The 22164-nt window shown below is 37.2% G+C and overlaps 1 protein-coding gene and 1 long non-coding RNA gene across 2 annotated transcripts in view; one reads left to right on the top strand and one right to left on the bottom strand.

Annotated features, from left to right (window-relative positions):
- Nucleotides 1-843: 843 nt before the first annotated feature.
- LOC132016247 (uncharacterized) overlaps nt 844-22164 on the top strand; it is a 36811-nt gene continuing 15490 nt past the window's right edge. Inside the window, exon 1 of the long non-coding RNA XR_009403927.1 lies at nt 844-1030. This is a non-coding gene — a long non-coding RNA (uncharacterized LOC132016247). The remainder of the gene's footprint in view (nt 1031-22164) is intronic.
- The window catches only part of CABCOCO1 (ciliary associated calcium binding coiled-coil 1), a 112548-nt gene continuing 101646 nt past the window's right edge, over nt 11263-22164 (bottom strand). Inside the window, exons 4-6 of the mRNA XM_059397485.1 lie at nt 19416-19538; nt 18884-19024; nt 11263-13476 (exon numbers count right to left, since the gene is read on the bottom strand). Of these exons, the coding sequence (XP_059253468.1) occupies nt 13402-13476; nt 18884-19024; nt 19416-19538 (339 nt within the window). The 3' untranslated portion in view covers nt 11263-13401. The remainder of the gene's footprint in view (nt 13477-18883; nt 19025-19415; nt 19539-22164) is intronic.

The raw sequence follows: 22164 nt of genomic DNA, 5'->3' as shown, positions 1-22164 counted from the left end.
TAGCTTAGCAATGACAACAAAAGCTTAACGAAGAGAAAGCACAATTGAGAAGGTTGATCTCAGCGTCTCTGAAGACCCTGAGGTTCTTTCAGGCAAAGCCACCTACCCAAGGTAGGAAAGCTAATGTGAGAAGACATTCCCAATATAAGGAGCTCACAAAGATAGCTCCATAATAACTGCAATTCTTACTCAGTTTCAGTTCAAAGTTGAGTTGTCACTATGGCTAAACATCTGGTTGGAAGGTCAGAATCGATCACCCAGATGTCTTCACCTAGAGGATGCCAAACATCATTGAGACCACATCTGGATGTTTGGAGAACCAGTTGTATTTTTATTTCCTGTTGTTTTAAGTAATTGTTGTGCCTTTGGAAGCATACTATTCCTCTATCCCTTTCTTCTTACCCAGAGAACATACACCACTCGAGGAACACACTTTATGGTGGGAATCAGGCAAGAGTCTGAGAACCCCAAAAGCAACCTATTCCTGGGCTGTTAATGAAGGGAGGTCTTAAACTGACAGGTGAAGTCTGACCCTGGCATCATTACTGTTATAAGTCATGGGCTGTCCAAACAATCTAAAGAACATCTGAAAGTTTCTATAGTAACTTTTATTTTTTTCAAGTGTTGAAAAGTTCCCAGTGGCATGGTTGGTTGCCTGGGCTACAGTGTTGTGTTGACAGCTCCAGTCCTTTTCCTGGAAGCTGAAGACCCAGGACAGTGACCAATGAGAGGGCGGAATTCTCCTCTGAACTTTTCATTAAGCTGGTGATTCATTTTGAGACCCACGTTTTATGAAGGTTGTGAATTCAATGCAATGTAGCTATTGAGGTGTCTACATTCAAATTGGATTCCATTAAGTTTATGGTGTGATTAAATGTCTGAATCATAAGGAGTCAGGATTGAATTTATGTGCCTTCTGAAAGCACTTTTGAAGACTGGCAGCTTCGATGAGTGTAATTTGATGCATGGAATTGGGAGAATAAACCTAAAGAGACGTCAACTCAAATATAACAAGGATCTGAGAATTGAGGTGGGTATCGTTCTTGTATGTACAGAGGGAGGCTGTTAGTCAGCATGCATTTTTTTTTTCCTTCAGACTATCCAATTTTGGGGGCAATAGAGGGGACTGGGTGGTCTGTCATTATAGTTAAAGTTTACAAACTTGAAAGTCCCTAAGCATTCAGTGGGGTGCTTGTTAAAAATGCCAATTTCCAGGTTCTGATTCTGAAGGGATGAAATAGGGAGCAGGAATTTTAGACCTCATTAGGAGAAACACTGATTTAATAATCATCTTACATTTGAACAAGTAATGATTGTGGTAAGAAAACGAGATCCACAACTAGATCTCTCTACGGTTTCCTCAGGGACCTTTCATCAACTAATTAGTTCTTGCTCATCCATATTGGTTATTTATGATGTGGACATGGTCATATTGGAAAGTTACATGCACCACGTTAGAAAATTAGAGAACAACACAAGGTGGCAGAGCGAGTGAGCAAATGGCATAGTGCAAGTTATCAAAATTGAGTTCCAATATCTCATTAAAATTTTCGAAGTACTCCTTAACACACCAGGGTTAAATGGGAGTTTCACAATGCTTCATATATGTGAGTCAATTTTAGGCAATTTCTGGCATAAATGGTACACAAAATGCTTTCATTTCTGCATTTCCCTTTATGGATTTCTTTGACTCCAAATACATCAAATACATAGCATTTGGAAATTCTAGAACTGAGGAAGTTAAACACTTTTTCATTATTCTGACAATTTGCCTTTTTTCTTTAGTTCTCTAATTTGTGAATTAGTTGTTCACATCCTTTGCAATTTTTCTACTGAGTTTTAAGTATTCTTTGTATTGATTTTAAAGAGCTGTTTATATATTAAAGTTGATAACTCCATATTTGTCATATGTCTTGCCTAAAATATTTTTCTCTTTTATTTATTTTTTTCTTCTAATTTTCTTATTTTTTTCTTTTTCTTTTTACTTACAATGACTTCTTTTACATGGAGCAGTTCCAAATTTCTCTGATCCTTTTTGCCTTTTCTTTGTGATATTGCTTAATTTCTTTTGTTTGTTAGAGCCTTCCCCATAACAAGAGAAGAATCACTTATACTTTCTGTTAGCTATTCTGTAGTTTTAACATTTTGCATTTAATGCTTTAGCTTGTTGATACTCTGTAAGATGTATGTAAGAACTGGATATGTAAGAACATGAATATGTAACAAATAAACATTTTTCCTCAGTTTATTTTCTCAGCATCATTTCTTTTTATTTGTTTATTTATTTATTTATTCAGCGTAACAGTATTCATTGTTTTTTGCACCACACCCAGTGCTCCAATACCCTCTAATACCCACCACCTGGTTCCCCAACCTCCCACCCCCCGCCCCTTCAAAACCCTCAGATTGTTTTTCAGAGTCCATAGTCTCTGTATCGTTCCAATTTTAGTATATGTGCTGCCGAAGCGAGCACCAGAGTCCATAGTCTCTCATGGTTCACCTCCCCTTCCAATTTCCCTCAACTCCCTTCTCCTCTCGCTCTCCCCTTGTCCTCCATGCTATTTGTTATGCTCCACAAATAAGTGAAACCATATGATAATTGACTCTCTCTGCTTGACTTACTTCACTCAGCATAATCTCTTCCAGTCCCGTCCATGTTGCTACAAAAGTTGGGTATTCATCCTTTCTGATGGAGGCATAATACTCCATAGTGTATATGGACCACATCTTCCTTATCCACTCGTCCATTGAAGGGCATCTTGGTTCTTTCCCCAGTTTGGCAACCGTGGCCGTTGCTGCTATAAACATTCTCAGCATCGTTTCTTATAGATTTCTTTATTTTCCCATTGTCCTGTGACTATAGAATTCTTTTTATACCCATTTTAGAGATGAGTGAGCTCACACTACTTTTACAGTCAGGGGCAGATCTAAGAATGGATCTCAGGACCCAATTTATAGACTTGGCCACTAGGTAAATTTCACTGTAAAACAAATTCTTAATTTGGTGACTATTTTTTTTTCACTAATATCATACTTGAAAGTATTTTAAGAAAGTATCTTAAGAAAGCCTTTGCCCTTTCTTATTCTTTCAGCATTCATGTTGATCACAGACTGGCATTTGCAATTACAGACCCTGAGATTTTCAGTGGAATTACACTTAAAAAGACATTTTTACTATATTTAAACATTACATCTAGCAAAATGCCCTGTAGGAGAGTTTCATGTTCTTCTTCAGCCAGGTTCTTTATGTTTCCTATTTCCACCTGAAGTATTTAGTACTTGTGTTACTACTATAAGAGGTTTTTTTTTTTTCCATTGTATCTTGGGATCCATTAATTTATAGAAAATCTATTTTTAATATTTATTTTTAGCTTTTTCTTATTTTTTTAAAACAGTTTTTTCATGGGTTTCCAATGTAGATGATCATATGATCTAAAAATAAGAATTTTAGCTTTGTGTTAATTATACTTTTAATTTCCATATGTTGTCTTATTGTAGTGTTAGGAAAAGTTCAATACTGGTGGTGAAAACAGCCAGCCAGCCAATGTGTCTGCTTGCTCTCTGCTCTCCCATCTACAAAATATTAATGAAGCACCTACTCTGCTAGGCACTGTGCTAGATGTTGGAGACAGAGCACGGTCGCTGTCCTTCTAGAGCTATAGCCTGGACTTGGAGACAGATATTAGACAGGTCTTCATATAATTACTTCATTGCTTACTACCCTTGTCTCATTCTTGGCTTAGATGAGAATACATCTGGTCTTTCAATTTTAAGCCAAAATGAGACATTCTTCAACATGCTGTGTTCCTTTAAGACTAGTTTTTTTAAAATCAGGGAGTTTTAGGAAAAGGCTTTTCAATGTCACGTCCTTTTACCTGTTGTCAGTCATTTTATAAACAGTAAACCCAAAGCCCAGTGGGGTTATGTGACATGCCTGCTAGTAGGTGGTTCCTTCCAACAGAATCCTCTGTGGAATCCAGCTCTAGAAGTCATCTCACTACCAAATGGGCAATATGTCCACTTACCCAACACCATGGGCCTGCTAATGTTAAGACCAGGAGCTTTTTTAGAACAGCAGATATTTTGGGCAGTTCTCTGTGCTTGCACTGGTCCAAAAGGTACCTGCTATCTCCTAATGTTTTCTGCTCTAGAGACTCCAGGCCTGCCCCAACTCTGCCCCTCTTCCATGGGGTTGGCCCAGGTGCTGGCAAAAGGGTGATGACAGTGCAGGCTAGGGGATAACTTAAGCCTAGTAAAAGCAGTGCTTATTTCTTATTAGTTAAAAAAAAGTTAATATAAAATGAATGGAAAATACTGCAAAAAATTTAAGAATCCCCTGTAATCTTACCGCCATGAGATAACCCCCATTTTGTCTGAATGCTTTTTCTTTGCCTATCAGATTTTCTCCACAACACACATTTCATATTAAATGATAGATTTTTCCTTTTTTTAATTCAATATTATATCATAAACAATTTCCCAAGCCTGTAATTGCCTCATCTTTTTGTTTGTTCTGTTTCCTCAGTTTAGCCCTGACACATGAGTTTTGCTTTGCAATGCTTTGGTGATTCATCTGACTATTCATTTTGAAATAGTTCTAACAAATAAAGGAGCCTATGAGGATGCCTTGAATAAAGACACTTAACTGAATCTGAAATGGCCACACTTGGTTGAATGAATGATGACCATGTCATCAAAATTTCAGCAGAAAGGAAATGATAATAATAATTCAATATGAATCCAGCACCTTAAGAGCTGAAAAGGTTTGGTTTCGACAATTTCTTGTTATTTTTCATAGGCATGTTGGAATACATTTAGCTTCTTGGATGGCAAACATTTTAAAAACCACACCCATCCGTAGATGGGTGTAGATATCCGTAGATAATAATCAGCACCAGTAGCATAATCCTTGAAAAGGAGGAAAAGATCTCTCTCTCTCTCTCATCTACCTACCACTCTATCTAAATTGGAATTGGAAAATGCCAAGCATGGTAGGACATCCTGAAGTATGAAGTGTTGTGGAGAAGGAGTATGCATGGAGCTGCTAGCCCAATGACCATTCTTTTTTTTTTTTTTTTTTTTCCCTGACAGAATCTCAATTTTCTATTCCCAACTTTGTCTATGATCTGAGTGTGTTTTTTATTTTAACTTGTAGACTATCCAAACCAGAATAATACTTCAGAAATACACGTTGGTCTTTAGAAATAAATATAGTTAATATTGATAGCACCCAAAATATCAATATTTGCTCTAATGTGGGTCTTAGTGAGGTTCCTGTAGAAGTATTTAGTAAACAATTTTCAGTGAATTAGAGTATTTCAACTCAGGAAATAACCTTGGCCAAAAGAAAAAATTATTAGCGAATTAATAATTTAGAGTCTTATTTATACTTTTCTTATTATATTAGAGTAATCCCTAACTAACCACAAACATTTAAAAATTTACTGGCCTTGCTTAAACTAGAAACTATTTAAGGTGTGTCCTCTCATGGGAAATTCCTGGGTGTGCAATTCATCACACTTGTGAGGCTCAGTCAATTATTTCATAGAATGTCAGTCTAGGAGGGGCCATGGGCTTATATAAACTAAGAAGTAATTACCTTATGTAATAAAACTAAAGCAGGTCCCTAGTTAATGAATTTGCTAGTTGTTTTCCCAGTTTATAGACACTGACCCATATGAGACATAGTGCATATGCATAAACACAGACAGACATATTCACTGAGTTAATTAGGCCGTGCTAAATTGCTGTAGCAGATAGACCCCGGGATGAAGTCACCCTAAGAAGTAGTAGCTCATTTCTCTCTCATAAGACAGTCTGGACACAGGATCTAGGTTGGGAAATGTTTCTTGCCATGGGGGCATTTAGGAATCTAGGCAGACAGTTGCTCTATTACCTTCAAAATGTTACTCTCCTCACGGCCATCCAGCAGAAAGGTGGAAGAAAGAACAAGGAGAGGTGTTGTCTGGTCTTGGGCAACAGCCTCAGTAGCCCATTTCACTTCTGTTCACATTTCTCTGGCTGGAGCTTCGTTACACGTTCACATCCAACTGCCATGTGACCTGGGAAATTGAGTCCTGCCATTCTAGGAGAGTGGAATTTGGTGGATGGCTTCTGAAACATATGTAGTATAGCAGAGCACCAGGCTGGCAGTCTCCTAGGTGGGTAACCCCATCCTCCCTGGTCTCATAATTATAATTAGAATCATCTTGGCATAGGGCAAATGGGCTTGTCCTTCACCAACCGCCTCCAAATCTCTCAAAAATTTCAATAACTCCTCACTGTATTTTGGACAAAGACAAAACTCTTTATCCTGACACACAAGGCTCTGCATAATCCAATTTCCATTTACCTAAGGATTTTCAATTTTGGAAAATACTCCTGCTCACTTTTGAGGCTCTGGCCATGCACACCCCTTTTCACAGTCTCTATTTCCCGTGTTCTTCACACTTGGTGTTCCCTTGGCCCGAAAACTCTTTTCTCCCCTTTTTGCTTCATTAGTGCCTTTAAATGTGACTCTCCCAGTGACTCCTTTAAATGTGACTCTCCCAGTGGAACCTTCCTTGATTTGCTCATAATTCTCTAAATAAGCTCTCATTGCAAGAGTATATCTTTTTTTTAAATAACACCCATTACAGTTACATTTTTATAATTGCTTGTGTGACTGATTAAAACCTACCTCTCCCGATAGACTATAAACTCCATGAGGTCAACGGTTCTGTCTGTTTTAGCTTATACTATACTATTCTGTGCCCAGTGTCAATTCTTACCCCATGTGTTGAACATAACCATGTTTCAATGAGTGAATGAATGAATGAATGAATGATTTGTATTCTAACCTGGGTCCTGCTACAAATTAACTATGATCACAAAATCTTCACTTGTCAGGGCTGTTTCTTCAATGTGACAGGGTTGAATTAGATGGTGTTCAAGAACTTCATCACCATGGTCCTGTGGTCCGTCTGTTTGAAAACTGAATCCTGTGGGTCATCACATTTGTTTAGTCACTCAGCTACATTTCCTAAGGAGATGTAACAAGTTCTGGGTCTGGCAAGGTAGAGTGAGAACACTCTTATTGTTTCACTTTGAATTTCAGCGTAAACGTTAACTGTATCTTAACCCATGAAGTCCAGTAACAACTGAAAAGGGGATTGGATAGGGTTAATGAAAAATAATACAGAAATTATACAGAAAAAGATAAGGAAACAAAAGCCACAAGCATTTTGTTGATCATTATAAGATTAACTTCTCTCTGGTGTCTGAAAATGAGCACCATGTTACTTTTATTCTGGTTGAATTTAAAACTTGGTTTTAGGAAGGACAGTAGGAATGACAAGGCATTCATGTAAAATTTATTGGTACATGAATAGGAGCTTTTTAAAATTTTGAGATTGAATCAATAAAAAAAGATTTATATCCAGGATATTTTAACCTTTTTTTTTTTTTTTTTTTTTTTTTTTGTGGTATAATGACAGGAGATCATTACCATGCCTGATTTTAAGTTACTGGATATCACTTATGTATCATCTGTCTATCTAATCTATCTATCCTCTCTGTATTTAAAGACAGCACTTTCTATATTATGCCCATATTATATAAGTCAAGAAATGTTCATTGAGAGAAGACTTCGCGGGATCTAGTGGAAATTTACTTTGTTGAGAACACCTTTAGAGACTGGGACTATCCTTCAAATGGTTGATGTTTTCATTTAAGGTTAGCTGATAGACCATATTATCATGTTATATTGTAGAGTTGGGTACTTAAAAGAAACCAATATACCGTCTGCTTTTATGAGTTATGCACATTTTTAGAAAGCATCAAAATGTTCTATGGAACTGAGAAGGTAGGGTGAGGCCCAAGACTGATGATGTTTGCAGTTTCTCTTAAAAATGGAATTTATCACTTTGACCTTCTTTATTAGCATTTCTTTTTCCTGCCAGTTTGCAAGATGGCTATATCTGATTTTTCATGTGTCACCGGAAGGGAATGTCACTACAACAGAGGTGAAATCTGACTAGGGATATCTTTCCTCCTAACTAATTTTGTTTTGACTGAGATTCTTTTAAATTGTAATAGATGGTTTTTAAAAAGAGTTTTAGATATACAGGAAAATTAAGTGGATAGTACAGAGATTTCCTGTATATTGCTCCCCTCCCTGTCCACAGTTTCTCCTATTATTGATAGTTGCTATTGTTCTTATTAGTTTTGCATTAGTATGGCACATTTGGTACTATTACTGAACAAATATTGATACGTTTTTATTAAGTAAAAGTTCATATTCATATTTCTTTAGATTTCCTTTTTCTGTTCCAGAATCCAGGATTCCACATTTTATTGTCATGTGTCCTTAAGTTCCCTCTGGCTATGACATTTTCTCATACTTTCTTTGTTTTTGGTGATTTTGATTTTTTTTTAAAGATTTTAATTATTTGAGAGAGAAAGCAAGAGACGCAACGGGAATGAAGGGGGAGGGGCAGAGAGAGAGAGGAAGAAGCAGACTCCCAGCTGAGCAGGGAGTCTGATGAGATGCAGGGCTTGATCCTGGGACCCTTGGGATCATGAGATGAGCTGAAGGCAGACACATAACCAACTGAGCCCAGGTACCCCTGACCTTGATGGTTTTGAGTACTGATAGGGTATGTTGTAGGATATTCTTCTACTGGAATTTGCCTGATTTTTTCCTCATGGTTAGTCAAGGGTTATTGGTTTTTGGAAGGAAAGTACTATTTTCATCAACTCATATCAAGTGTATATGACATCAACATGATTTTTGACTATTGATGTTGATATTGATTATATGGAGGAAGTAGCATTAGTCAGGTTTCTTAACTCTAAGGTAATCTCTCCATACTGTATTCTTTGGAAAGAAGTCACTCTGCGCAGCTCACATGTAATGACGGGAGTTATGCTCCTCCTCGTTTGGAGTAGAATATCTATATAATTTATTTGAAATTCTTTTGCAAGGAAGATTCAGACCAAGATTCTGTTAAGTAGGTGGGTTTATTTGGGTTTCAGACTATCCCAATAAGCATTTGTGGTTATAATAATGTATGTATTTTTTTAGATATGGCAATATGACCATGGCAACTTGACAGAGTGGAAAGGTACTGGATTCAGAACACGAGACACTAGAGTCTGAGGTGCAGAGCAGCCAGGTTACTTCCCAGAAGTGAGATGTGGGTAGACCTGTCTCTCCTGAGAGCTGCTTTGTGTGATTGGAGGTTCTACTTGGCAACAGCACTTTACTTGCTATCCTCACTGCCTGGAACAATTGTTCCATGGTGTAGCCCATGGCTGGTTTCTCCTACCCTGATCTCAACTTGAAAGCCACAACTCCAAAGCAGAGTTCAGGGAGCACCCAAGGTAAAGTAGCTTTCCCACATCCCGGAACCTTCTGTCCCATAGCTTTGTGTTAATTATTAACATCATGTATTTTTATCTAAAATCCTCTTTTTTCTTTCTTTGTTTATCATCTGCTTCTAGATTATAAACTTTATCAATTCCATGAACTCCAACAAGTCAAGGACCTTATCTGTCTTATTTTGTTCGTCCTAGCTAGAAAGTGCCCTGAGTATATTCAAAAGAAGAAACAAACATCAAATGAGCCTTGGAAATATCAGCACTGAACATTCTCTGAAGCTAAAAATTAAATAAAAATAATACAAAAGTCTTTGGTGGCTCTAACCAAGAAAAAAGATAAGCCAATCTCCACTGCTGGTCCTTCCATGAAAAAAGGAGGGACCCTAAAAACAAAAGAGATTTTTGGTATTCTTTCTTTGTTTTGGAATTTAAATTCCAACAAGATGGTATTATTTTGATTTAGATTCCTTTTTGCTTAGGAAACTTAAATTAATAGATATTTTGGCTGCCACGAAGGAGTACAGCCTTCTCTTATTTAACAAATCAATGTCCAGGGGAAAAAAAAAAAACAAACAAAGACTTTGATGTCCAGAAGAGTGACGTCTTCCTGAGGCTCTCTGAAATTTGAGATGTCAAAAGTATTTCTCTTCTACAATTGTTGGGAAAAAGAGCACGTTTATTCTCTAGGGGAACTGAAGCATAATGAAATGCAATCTAAGAACATGCAAACTTATTATCTACCAGGATGGTTGAATGGTTCCAATCAAATGGAGGATAGAAATAGGGGCTTTATATGACTCCACAGCTATATATAGGCGCAACAGTGCCTGCAAATACCTGAAATTGTGGCAGTCTGTGGCTTGTTCATAACATAATGAATATATTTTCTCTTTGAAACTTATCATGGAGGTGAGGAAAAAAGTGCCTCAAATTATTTCTGCAGATGGAAGAAAGATATCTTACTGTGGGTGCTAAGAGAAAGATTGCTGCTTGTCTAAGTAATAGGTTAGTATTGGTTTTTAATTGGCTCTTCAGAAGGCTGCCTTTGTGTCAAAGACTGCTTCAAGTAGGTGAACTCTGTGACTTCAAAAAGTCAAAATTTTTCTTTATGTATCTCACTTGTAGGAATTGCTAAGAAGTAGAGCTTAGCATCATTAGCAGTAGGAATCCTTTTACGAAAATACTATTTTCCTTATCTCCATGGATAGAAGTCCTAGCACCAGGGAGATGACCTTTTAAAAAATACAAATCGGATGTCAGTTGCTATTTTAAATTTATCAACAAGTTTCCATTGCTATTAGCCAAAAAATGAAATTCTCTAATGTAGTCTATGGTACCCTGAGAGAACTTTGACTGTGTCTAAATTGTTCAGCCTCTGCTTGTGTCCCAGGGACTTTGCACATGATTCTCTGTCTAAAATTCTAGTTATTCTAGGTATCCCTCAGTTCCTAGCCCAAATGTCAAAACCAGTGGAACATGTCATGAACTTCCAAACTTTTGTTCAATAGTCTCATAATTCCCCAAAGCTTAAATAGTTAATCACAGTTAGTATTAACTGTTTCCTCTACTAGATTACTGGGGGCAGAGACCATGTCTGTTTGGCTCACTACTCATTGCCCTGGTAATCAATTGCTATGGACAGGATAATGATTGAATGAATGAATGAATGAACAAGCGAACAGAGCTGAGTTATACTTTCCTGTCTTGGGCAACGTTTTTAAATACTTAATATGGTAACAACAAAATGAGTGTGTTCCTTTATTATAACTTACTACAAAAAAGAAAGGCCAGTTTTCACTTTGTTTCATATTGACAATGAGATAACTTAATGAAGATAAAGGTGAAGAATGTGGGTTTTATGATCATAGCGACCTAAATTCAAAACCTGTTTCTACCACTTACTGGCTGTGTGATCATGGGAAAGGTACCTAAAATTTTCCCGTGTTCCAGTTTCCTCATCTATAAAATAGGTCAGAACTGGGTTTAAAGCCCTGATCCATCCATTATTAATTGTGCAACTCGGTTCAAGTTAATAATTTCTCTAAGCTTCAGGCTCCACAACAGGTACAACCATACATGAGACTAATAATACCTATCTTTCTCTGCCTTAGGGTTATCAGGAGGATTTACCACACACACACACACACACACACACACACACACACACACGCTTATAAACATATGAGTGTTGCTCAATCTGTGTGGAATAAGAAGATAAAAGCAAATTAACACAACACTGTGACATTATGTTCTATTTAGGAGAATACCAAAAATAAAAAACTGGCCAATGCTTGCTGTTGGTAACAATGTAGTGATAAGTGAAATATATTTGAAAGGCATTAAATTTGACCTAGAAGTTTCCCTTTCAAGGAATTCATCCTATAGGTACAATCATACATGTTCATAAAAATGGCAAAGTAGCGTTGTGCTCATAAGTTACTGGAAGCAATAAAAAGTTCATCAATAGGACTAGTTTAAAAACTTATGGAAATGTATTGATAGGGAATTATCTCCAAAATATATTATTTGATGAAAGGAGCAATGTAAAGAACATGCAAATTACATTTTTTTTTAAAGATCACTCTATGCAAGTATCCAATTATTTAAATGGATAAAAAATACTTCCTCAAGAATTTACTGGGGGGTTCCTGGGTGGCTCAGTCAGTTGAATGCCTGCCTTTGGCTCAGGTCATGACCCCCGGGTCCTGGGATCAAACTCAGGATTATTTAAAAAGATTTTTAAAATCTTAAAAAAAAAAAAAGAATTTACTGGAAGCCATGTTCGCCTCATAGGGAGAGAAATGGGGGTACCCAGCTTGGGTGAAATGTATTTTTCATTGTCTATACTTTGTTGTCGTTGTCTTTAACTGAGTGTGTATATTCCTTTATCAACTAAAAATTTATTTTTTAAAGAAGATTTTGTTTATTTATTTGACAGAGAGAGCAAGGGGAGCAGCAGGCAGAAGATGAGGGAGAAGCAGCTAAACGGGGAGCCTGATGTGGGACTCCATGTCAGGAGCCATGAGATCATGACCTGAGTCAAATGCAGACGCCGAACTGACTGAGCCACCCAGGCACTCCTCAGCTGGAGAGCTCTTAAAGGAACTCTCCCCTTCCCAGTAATGCTCTCCATTCTCAGATACTCTAAAGTCTAAGAAATTTGGAAAGGATCTAGCTAGCTATTATTTTAATTTATCCAACCTGAAACAATCAGTTGGCAAATTTTCTTCTAAAATCATATTTTACTAAGCATATTTAAGGGGCTTGAGGTGTTTTCAATCATTCTACTCCAATATAACAGTTAATTTTAAGAGCTCTGTGAGTTTGATTTGTATTTAAGATTTTTACAATCTATATATAGGTTGGTCTTTAATAACCATTTATACATTGCTTCTTTTTATATAGGTCATGTATTCTCCTGGGAGAGTAACAAGATTAGAAATAACAAATACAGTACAGAATAAATTAAAGTGCTTCAAACTGCATTATATAATTTCAGAAAATTGGCTTCACACTGAAATGTTTAAATAAGAAAACCAAGTGATTTAAGGGGAGAAAAAAACCCATAGTATATGCATTTTAATTACTATTGTTTAGCATGTTTTATCCTTGGCAGTGTCGTATCTGTTCACAGGGCTCCAGTAATGAGGCAGCTCACTGGGTCAATATGGATAAAATTATTATTATTTTTCCTTATTTAAAAAAGTTGGCTTCATTCTCCCTGAAGATGAATAGCATTTATTAGTCAAAATGTCAAAGGAGTATCGTAAAAGTAATTGTATTTTTATATATAATTCTCCAAACTCTTGTATACAAAATGTCCTTATTACTCTTAGTGCCATAAATTTGGAGGCTGTTATGGGACAGGAGATAGCAAAATGGGGGCCAATACTTTTCTAATTACTTCAGATAATAAAATGTGGATCTTGGTTTTCCTCTCCCAACAAAATGAAGGAGTTCGGCTGCTAAGTAGGGTCTATTATTCTGGCTGGTTGTGTTTGTTTCTGTGAAGTTTAGCATCGTTCTCCTTGTACTGGGTCCTCAGGCCTTTTTCAATTTTTCTATTCGTGCATTAAAGGCCTCTTCCTGTATTTGCAGCTTTTCGTTTATCTCGGTCTGTGAAGACAATCATAAAAAAGTGGTTATGATGGAGCTATCTTTTGCTGCACATTGTCTTTGTGGTTTTGACATACTATAGTGCCTAAAGACAGACATTATCCCTCACACACCTTCCTGTTTTGCAGACAGAGCCGTGTTTCAGCCTGTAGTGATGTGATAAACTTTATCATATTTCTGTGCACATTCCCGACGTATAGCATGGCTGCTGTGAACAGGAAGTGGTATTTGGACAGCCATTTTTCACATAGCCTTGTGTTGGGAGATAGGATAATTTATCTGTATTTTCAGACAGACTTTACCAATAAGCACCGAATCAGAATAACTGCTCTGGGCTCAGTGAGGGCGGCGTCGTGGCTCCCCCCACCCCTGTGCCATGTTTTTGTCTCCTGTGTAATACCTTCTAAATGAGATCTCAGAAAGCTTCTGTTGTGAAATCACAACACAAATAATCTCACAATTAGAACAGTTTTCATAATTAAGAATATTCATCATACATTATAACTCTTGGAATTATGCCACTTTGTGGTACAGTTTGGGTAGAAAAAAGTACGTGATTGCTGACAGGTTTGAGTGTTTGCTGCAGCTGTGATAGCATTTAGCCTCTGGCAGTGATATTCTGTGGGCTGACATTACTACCTGCACAATTCCAGAAATCCTTCCACATTATCTGAACATTAGTAGTCCCGGAAATGTCTTCCCTTTTTCATGACAGATAATAAAATTATGTATTGAGAAGCCAGTGGCGAGCGATGTGGCAAAACTGGTGTTTTGTTTAGGTGATTTAAGAAACGTTTACGACCGTACGAGGAGTAGTTCATACACATAACTATTAATAAGCAATTTGAAGTTTAGAATGTTAACATCTATAACATAATTTGATGTCTTCGGGGTTACTGCATTTTGAGAAACTTCTGTTATTTCAATTTATACAGAATACATTTAAAAAATCAAATACTGTTTTGGGCTACATATAAATGTTCATTCTTCTTTATTTATTTATGAGTGTAACTGTAATAGATAGTTTTGAATTGTACACCCTGGTTACCTTATCGGATAAGATTTTGTTTCACTTTCATGGTAAGAATCAATATTTCTGAAAAGATCATTGATGTTAACAATTCTCCTTATGTGAGTATCTGTCTTTTTGATTCAAGTTTTTTTTTATTGTTATTATTATTTTTTAAAAGATTTTATTTATTTATTTGTCAGAGAGAGAGAGAGTGAGCACAGGCAGACAGAGTGGCAGAGGGAGAAGCAGGCTCCCCAAGGAGCAAGGAGCCTGATACAGGACTCAATCCCAGGACGCTGGGATCATGACCTGAGCCAAAGACAGCCGCTTAACCAACTGAGCCACCCAGGCATCCCTCATTGTTATTATTTTTAAAAAAGATTTATTTACTTTTGAAAGAGAGAGAGAGCATGCATGAGGTGGGCAGAGGGAGAAGGAGAGACTCTCAAGCAGACTCCCTGCTGAGTGCAGTCCTGACATGGGGCTCCATCTCAGCAGCCTGAGATCATGACCTGACCTGAAATCAAGAGTCAGACACCTAACCGACTGAGTCACCAAGGTGCCCCGATTCAAGTTTTATCAAGCCCTACCTGAGGCTCTGGCCTCTGGTTTCTCATTTTTTTTCCTTCTTTCTTTCTTGGTGGTTGGGTGAGGAGGCAAGGAAGAATGAACATGGGTCTCCAGATTATAAAGGAACTCTGTCATTTTTCAGAAATCACTAATCCCCTCGGTCATGGTTTTAGTAGAGGTGGAAAGAGCAATGGTCTAGGAGATGGATTAATTTAGTTATGTAGCCTTGGATAAGTCACTTAGCCACCTTGGGTATTAGTTCTTACCTGAAAAATTAAGTAGTTAAAAATTAAGTATGTTAACATTACATGCTAACTTTTAAATTTGTAATTCCAACTCCTAATTTTCTGATATATTCACCAATGTTATATTTCAGTAGTATGACTGTGAAATATTTTTAAAATATGTTACTCCTGCTTCTTTCTGGTGTGCAACCTAATAGACGATAGCTTCTGTTTTACTGTGTCACCTGTGTTTGCACATTAACCCGGAGACCTCTCTGGTATTTCACCGAAACAAAAATCATTGACACAGGTGTGGGCTTGGGGGAGAAGGTTTGTGAGGATAAAGTCTGTGCCAAATAGCATTGTGTGCTGACATCTCAGATCTCTAGACCATGGTGATCAGTACTTCAGTTCAGGTACAACCAGCAGAGCCTGGATGAAAAGCCTCCTGCTCTGGTCAAGAACGAGGTTGTCATTAGTCTACCACATCTCCATGTTATTCTTCAAATGCTGCTGAGCAGATGATTAGCTATCCCACAATCACTAGCATAGGGAAAGTTTCTATTGCCTTTAAGGTAAGAATGGAAAACCTATGACCAGGATGCCTAGGTGGCTCAGTGGGTTAAAGCCTCTGCCTTCAGCTTGGGTCATGATCCCAGGGTCCTGGTATCAAGCCCCACATTGGGCTCTCTGCTCATAGGGGAACCTACTTCCTCCTCTCTCTCTGCCTGCCTCTCTGCCTACTTGTGATCTCTGTCTGTCAAATAAATAAATAAAATCTTAAAAAAATAATAATAGTACAAGACCTAATTAAAAAAAAAAAAGAACGAAAGAAAACCTATGACCTGGTCTCAGTATCCTCTCACTGACCACTACCTTGAGGTGTTCTCCCATTCAGTTTTTCTAACCTGGAAGTTCAAGTTGACCTAAAAATACCTGAAGTCCCAAGATGGCAAACTTCCCTCAAGGTTTTTACATTATTTGCTTGGACAGGGCCAACAGCCAACATTTAATGTAAGAATTTAGTGTTAGTATTCATATTTCTCTGAAACGTAATTCTTTAAATATATTAAAGTTTGTTCCATTGGGTATAATTTTTATTATACAACTCAGGGCCAAAATAATTTCATTTTGAATGTATCTTTAAAATTATAATACCTAAACTATATAAGCTTAAAATGTTTGCTCTATTCAGTATAATTTTAATTAACATCTCAGGGCCAAGATAACTTCATTCTTAATAAATCTCTAGAACTATAAAGTGCGTCAATGGGAAAGTAAGTGGATTAACATAAAAAATTTAAAGATTCACACTACATTCTCTGAAATTTCTGAATTATAAAAAGTGAAAATGCCTGAAACCACACTGGAGAAGGAGCTTTAAAAAAACTGGATTCAAAACATGAATTCTCTACTGCTGTTTCCTCCAAAAATTATAATAACAACATCGCTCTTAAATAAAGGAGAAAAAAAAGCTATTGGAAAATTGAAAACATCTTGCAAATATTAATTCATTAACTGTTCCTACAGCCAGTCAGCATGTTCCTACCCTGACCACTGACATGTGGCTACCTTTGAACAGGACCGTTGCAATTTTAAGAGCGAGCAACATTGGAAGTCAGGGTTTAGAAGGGGAAAATAACCTATCTATCTAAAACAGGGGAAAAATTTTAGGTAGGCAGAGAGTAATTAAACTTGGGACTTGACCAAGACACAAGGGTAAACACTGAAATTGTGCCACACCACTGGAGTATTAAAGTCCAAAGTAGTCTGGTTGTGATATTAGAGGTTGTGTGGTTTTTGTGGATAACACTGGGATTAGAACTAGAATCCAGGTCACAGCTCCCATTCGGGGCCTTTCAACAGTTTCTGACTCTGGAAATGCTGGATAAATGATTTAGTCTTTCCATGTCTATCATTTTCCAATTTACTTATCAGGGAAGTGCCTGACTCTTACTCATGTAGTTTACCAGGACTGTTGAGAGAAAAGACATAAAAGGGTTTGCTATATCTTGAGACATTGTATAAATCCATATCACCAAGCCATTTTACTGAAAAATCAGCAGTAATTTGGCCCAGATTAATGTCCATGAATCCACTTAAAATGGAAAGGATTGTGGCACCTAAAAGATCTGCTCCCACCACCTCTGGTCTAAGTTCTTTCTATGCCTAATTGCATTTAGATGAACCAGCTAATGAACTTCCAGGGCCAGGAAGGTTGGCTTCAGGCCAAAGAGACAATAACACACGCATACAGTAATCATATTCTTTCTGTTATAGAGTAGTGGTATAAGTGTTGCAAACTCTAACAGTTAAAAAAAAAAATTCAATGAACAGTTAAAAATATACTGCTCACTACATGGAACATGGCCTTGGTAAAGATGTTTTCAATTTTGGGAGCCTGCAAACAATTCTATTACTGTCTAGTAGTTCCTCAGCAATAATTTCAGAGCTGCAGGATGGCAAAGGAGCCCAGGGCCATGATTATACATAAACTATATTTAGATGAAATGTTATCAAATCTAAAAAGGAGATATGTTCTGAACTCAGTTTAATTCAACTGCACTCTGCCCTTCCACACAGTAACCAGTTATTACATTCATGGGATTGTTAACAATAAAGCTTTGTGTAAAACGTGTTCTACCACTATTTCTGGTAAACACTAAACACCCCTTATTAAGCTGAGGACTTTGGCTGATTCTGTTCGTATCAAATCATTAAATGTTCATGTAAATAGTGCATTAACGTTTGATGATTAGACAAGTAACAAGGTATGCTTATGCCAAGCCAATCTTTTGCTCTCTCTAAATTAGTTGTTAATATGATGTGCTTTTCATATATCATCTCATGTTCAGATAACAATTAAATCCCTCCCTGAGATGCATTAATATTTTAACCATGTAGTATGTTGTTCTATTGATTCATGGTCATTTCTACAAGAAATCATAAATCTTCTTAAGATATCCAATTCACTTATTTAACCATTTTGCCTGAAAAATGATGTTAAATCTTTGTGTTCAGGTAAAGATGGGTTTTTGTTTTGTTTGGACAGGAAAAAAAGATTAAACATAAAGTTAAACTGATTGATCTGTGAGCTACCGGGATAGCTGTCCCATCCCCATTTCCATGCAGCCTTTGGTGAACATGGCTTAGCTACTAATGGTACTTAAAAATGAACAAACTACCTGACAGGGAGTTCAAGGATTTTTAGGCCTCTTCTTACAAATTTGGTGAGAAGACTTACCTAAGAACCGTGGTTGAAATTCCACGTTCGTTCTTGGTTTACTCTTGTATGAGCCATGTTTAGAGTGTGACAGGCATGGAGTCTTTACTGTGTGACTTTTTGGGTTCTGATGATGGGGGATTTTGGAAACTGGCAACACACCCCACCACTAGGTGTTGTTGGTGAATCTGTTTTGTGATCTTATTGAGTCTCCGATGACTCAACTGTGAATTACGTGGAGATGTGAAATTGAAGTCCTCCATCCTAAGGATCACTCTTGCTGGCAGAGTGTGGGTAGTGTTTACAGACATTAAAGCTCAGGCTGGCTAATTAACCAGTAATAATAAAGTAAGTGAGCACACTATCAAGGGTGAGTACCTGAAAGCCAATTACAATATCATCTGTGACTTGATCCAACACTGCTTTTATATCCTTGATGGTGAAACCCATTAAAGGATCCACGGCGAAAGTGTTGGCTTCTGATTTAGATTCCTCAGGGCCTTGTTCTTGATCCAATCCCTGGAATATTAAAAGGAAAGCACACTTAAGTGACTTCTGGACCATTCAGTGATTTATATGTGCCCTCAGTCCTCTCCTGGGTGCTTTTCTACAAGGAACGATGTCAATCTGGAAGAAGATTTTGATTGGATGTTATCCTGCATTTCTCATGGACAGATCAAGTCATGGGGCTGCTAATCAGTGCTTACTTTGAGGAAAGTGAAGGTAGAGAGATTAAAATTGTTGAGCCATTCTCAGCTGGCCCACCAGCTAGTCAACCCTAAAAGAAATGTTTATATTGAGCTGGGAAAAATCAGAAGGAAAGACAACGGAAGAGCATTTTTTTTTTTCTCCTGCCCATAGAGAATATCATGCTGAAACAAGGTGAATTAAGAGACAGAAGGAAGCCTACCTTCATTTCTGTATCCAGTTTTGGGGGTGTCTCTATGAATGTTGAATAAATATCAAATGAGATTCCTTCTTCTAGAGGATTTGGGAAGAGACCACCTGAAGGCTTGACAACCTCTAACACTTGCTGGAGGGGAAGAAAAGAACTGTATTATGAAAAAGCCTTTGGTGACTAACCACAATTTCGGCCAGTTCATTCATCTCTCTCTATATATTGTAATGAATATATAGTATATAACACATAGCACATATTACATAACATACATCATATACCTATTATCAATTAAACTAATTAAAATTATATAATACATAATTATGTATGATTAGTGTAACATAAAATTTTTACATGAGTATGCATATGTTTATACATAGTTCCAAGTCTATTATCTTTTAAGTGCTATCTCCTCTGAATTCTTGACACCACTGCCCTCTTAGTTCTCTGTTGCTTTTTGTCCTCTGTATCTCTGTATCTGATAATTAGCATTTTATTCTTCTCACTGTCTTATTCTCTTTCTATACTATGTGGCTTAGGACTCCATTTTATACTGCCTTGATCTTTAATTTTTTTTTTGATCTTTAATTGTTTTATGCATCAGTGTCCCCTCCTATTTCCTTCAAGCTCTCTGAAGTTAGAGACCATGCTTTAGATCCTTTGTATACCTTCTCCAGTTCTGGCAGAGGTTGGGCGCTTGAAATATTTACCAACAGCCTAATGGTGATCAACGTTACTCAGCAGAGTGTGGCCATTCTTGGGGGCAGTGGCAAAGTGACCACCGAGAACTTGGTGATGAGGACAATAAAGGCTCTGAAGGTTAATGCATAAAGTCAGTACACTATGAATCAGAGAGGAGATCTGCAAAACCAACCGAAAACACAGAGGGCAAGGCGAGACCTCACTAGGAGCACTTCAGAATTGTGTAGCAAGTGGGCAAAACTGAGGGAGGGCAATGGTAGGTCAAAACTGGAAATGAAGAAATAGGAGTCAAAGAAGTCAACTTAAGTGGTGTCTTGGAGGTGAGAAAGAGAGGAAGGTACTGATGATGGCAAACATCTGAATCATTTAATTCCTTTTGTTAAAATTCTGATTCTAACAATTCAACATTTTGATCATAATTTGACTTCCCATCTCCATTGATCTATAAAGAAGTGCCGAGCTCAGTGCTTTGATCGTCATGCCCTATTAAACTCCTCACTGTATATCAGTACGTTGATGTTCTCATTTATACAGTGAGCTTGCTTTTGAGGCCTAGAGGTGAAGCTACCCACCATGTGCTGACAAAGACAAACCATGAACATACATGTTTAAAAACAAAAGTCTGGAAATGCATAAAATCACCAGCTAATTACTATCCTCCAGGACCTGGAAAAACTGGAAATCATCATCCATTCATTTCTAACTTCTCCACAATATTTCTTTTCTTTAATTGTTATTTTTGATTAATTATTTTTATTAACATGCAATCTATTATTTGCCCCAGGGGTACAGGTCTGTGAATCATCAGGCTTACACACTTCACAGCACTCACCATAGCACATACCCTCCCCACTATCCATAACCCAACCTCTTCTCCACAATATTTCAAGTTAATTTTCATGTGATCATGTATAACTTACAGGTTGTAATGTTTCAAAATGATTGAAACGTTATGAATATTAATAATTGAATATTTGTAATATTTTTTATTTAGATAGGTTTGGGAATGTCCTAAAAACTTAAGCTAATGCTTGGTCATCCCAATGTATTTCATATTGATTTCATATTTTTAACTTTAATTCGATTTTATAGAAAGTTGCTGCTTAGTAAATCTAGAGAAAGACTGAAGTGTTAGATAGAAGTTAATAGTCAAGGCAATTTGGAAACCAAGAGATTAAATGGTTGACTTAAGGTCAAATCATCACCGAGGGCCCAGGCTGGGAGTTAAAACCTGCTGTGCTGACTTCTCAGCCTGTGCAGTTTTCAGTATCCATATCATCATGTTGCTGTACTTGGAAATTATTGATTATTATTAATCACTTAATCTCTATTCTGTTAGGTGAAATCATTCCAGATTATTTTTCTTAAACTGACGAAACATTAATAGAAACATAAAAAATATACAACAATCCTTTTCTTTCATCATGTTCACAAGTCATCTTTTCCCCTAAATGAGACATGCAAACATTTTCTTCTTCCCACAAAATTATTTGTGTCTTTTTTTCATCCTCCCACACCTTATATTGCTCTTTATTTTACCAAGCTTGGAAAATGAAACAGCTAAATATAATTTAGTGTTCTTTGCAACATTATCAGTAAAATAAATAAGCTGCACATGGGAATCCAGAGACAAGGGTGGATGATGAAGCATTTAATGAGTGGTGCACATGGTCACAGAGGGTGAGGAATGGGAATTTGGGGGAAGTGGTGGCGAGTCAGCCATTGGAAAGCAGAGAGCAAGGAACCCAGTAGGGTTTGCTGCTTTTACTGTATGCCCAGAAAAGGAAAGCATGAGCAAACCTTCAAGGTAAAATATTTCTTTTATTGAAGCAGAATTTTATTTTGCTGCTCTTGCCAAATCTGTCTTGCAGCTCTGCTTTTCTACACACAGGCTAGGACTTTCTGCGAAATTTTTTTGACCCTCTCGTGGAAGTTCTCAGCAGATCACCTCTGCATCCTGGTGGTAACAGATCCCTTCTCCCCCCTCATGCCTTTTCTTCCGTCAGATGGTACACATAAGTGCAAGAGACACATTTGTGGGCAAGTTTCGTCCCTCACA

Source organism: Mustela nigripes, chromosome 4 (assembly GCF_022355385.1).
Source record: "Mustela nigripes isolate SB6536 chromosome 4, MUSNIG.SB6536, whole genome shotgun sequence".
In the NCBI taxonomy this organism is placed as follows: Eukaryota; Metazoa; Chordata; class Mammalia; order Carnivora; family Mustelidae; genus Mustela; species Mustela nigripes.
Note: the sequence above shows the minus strand (reverse complement) of the source record. Positions and strands in the feature narration are given on the sequence as shown.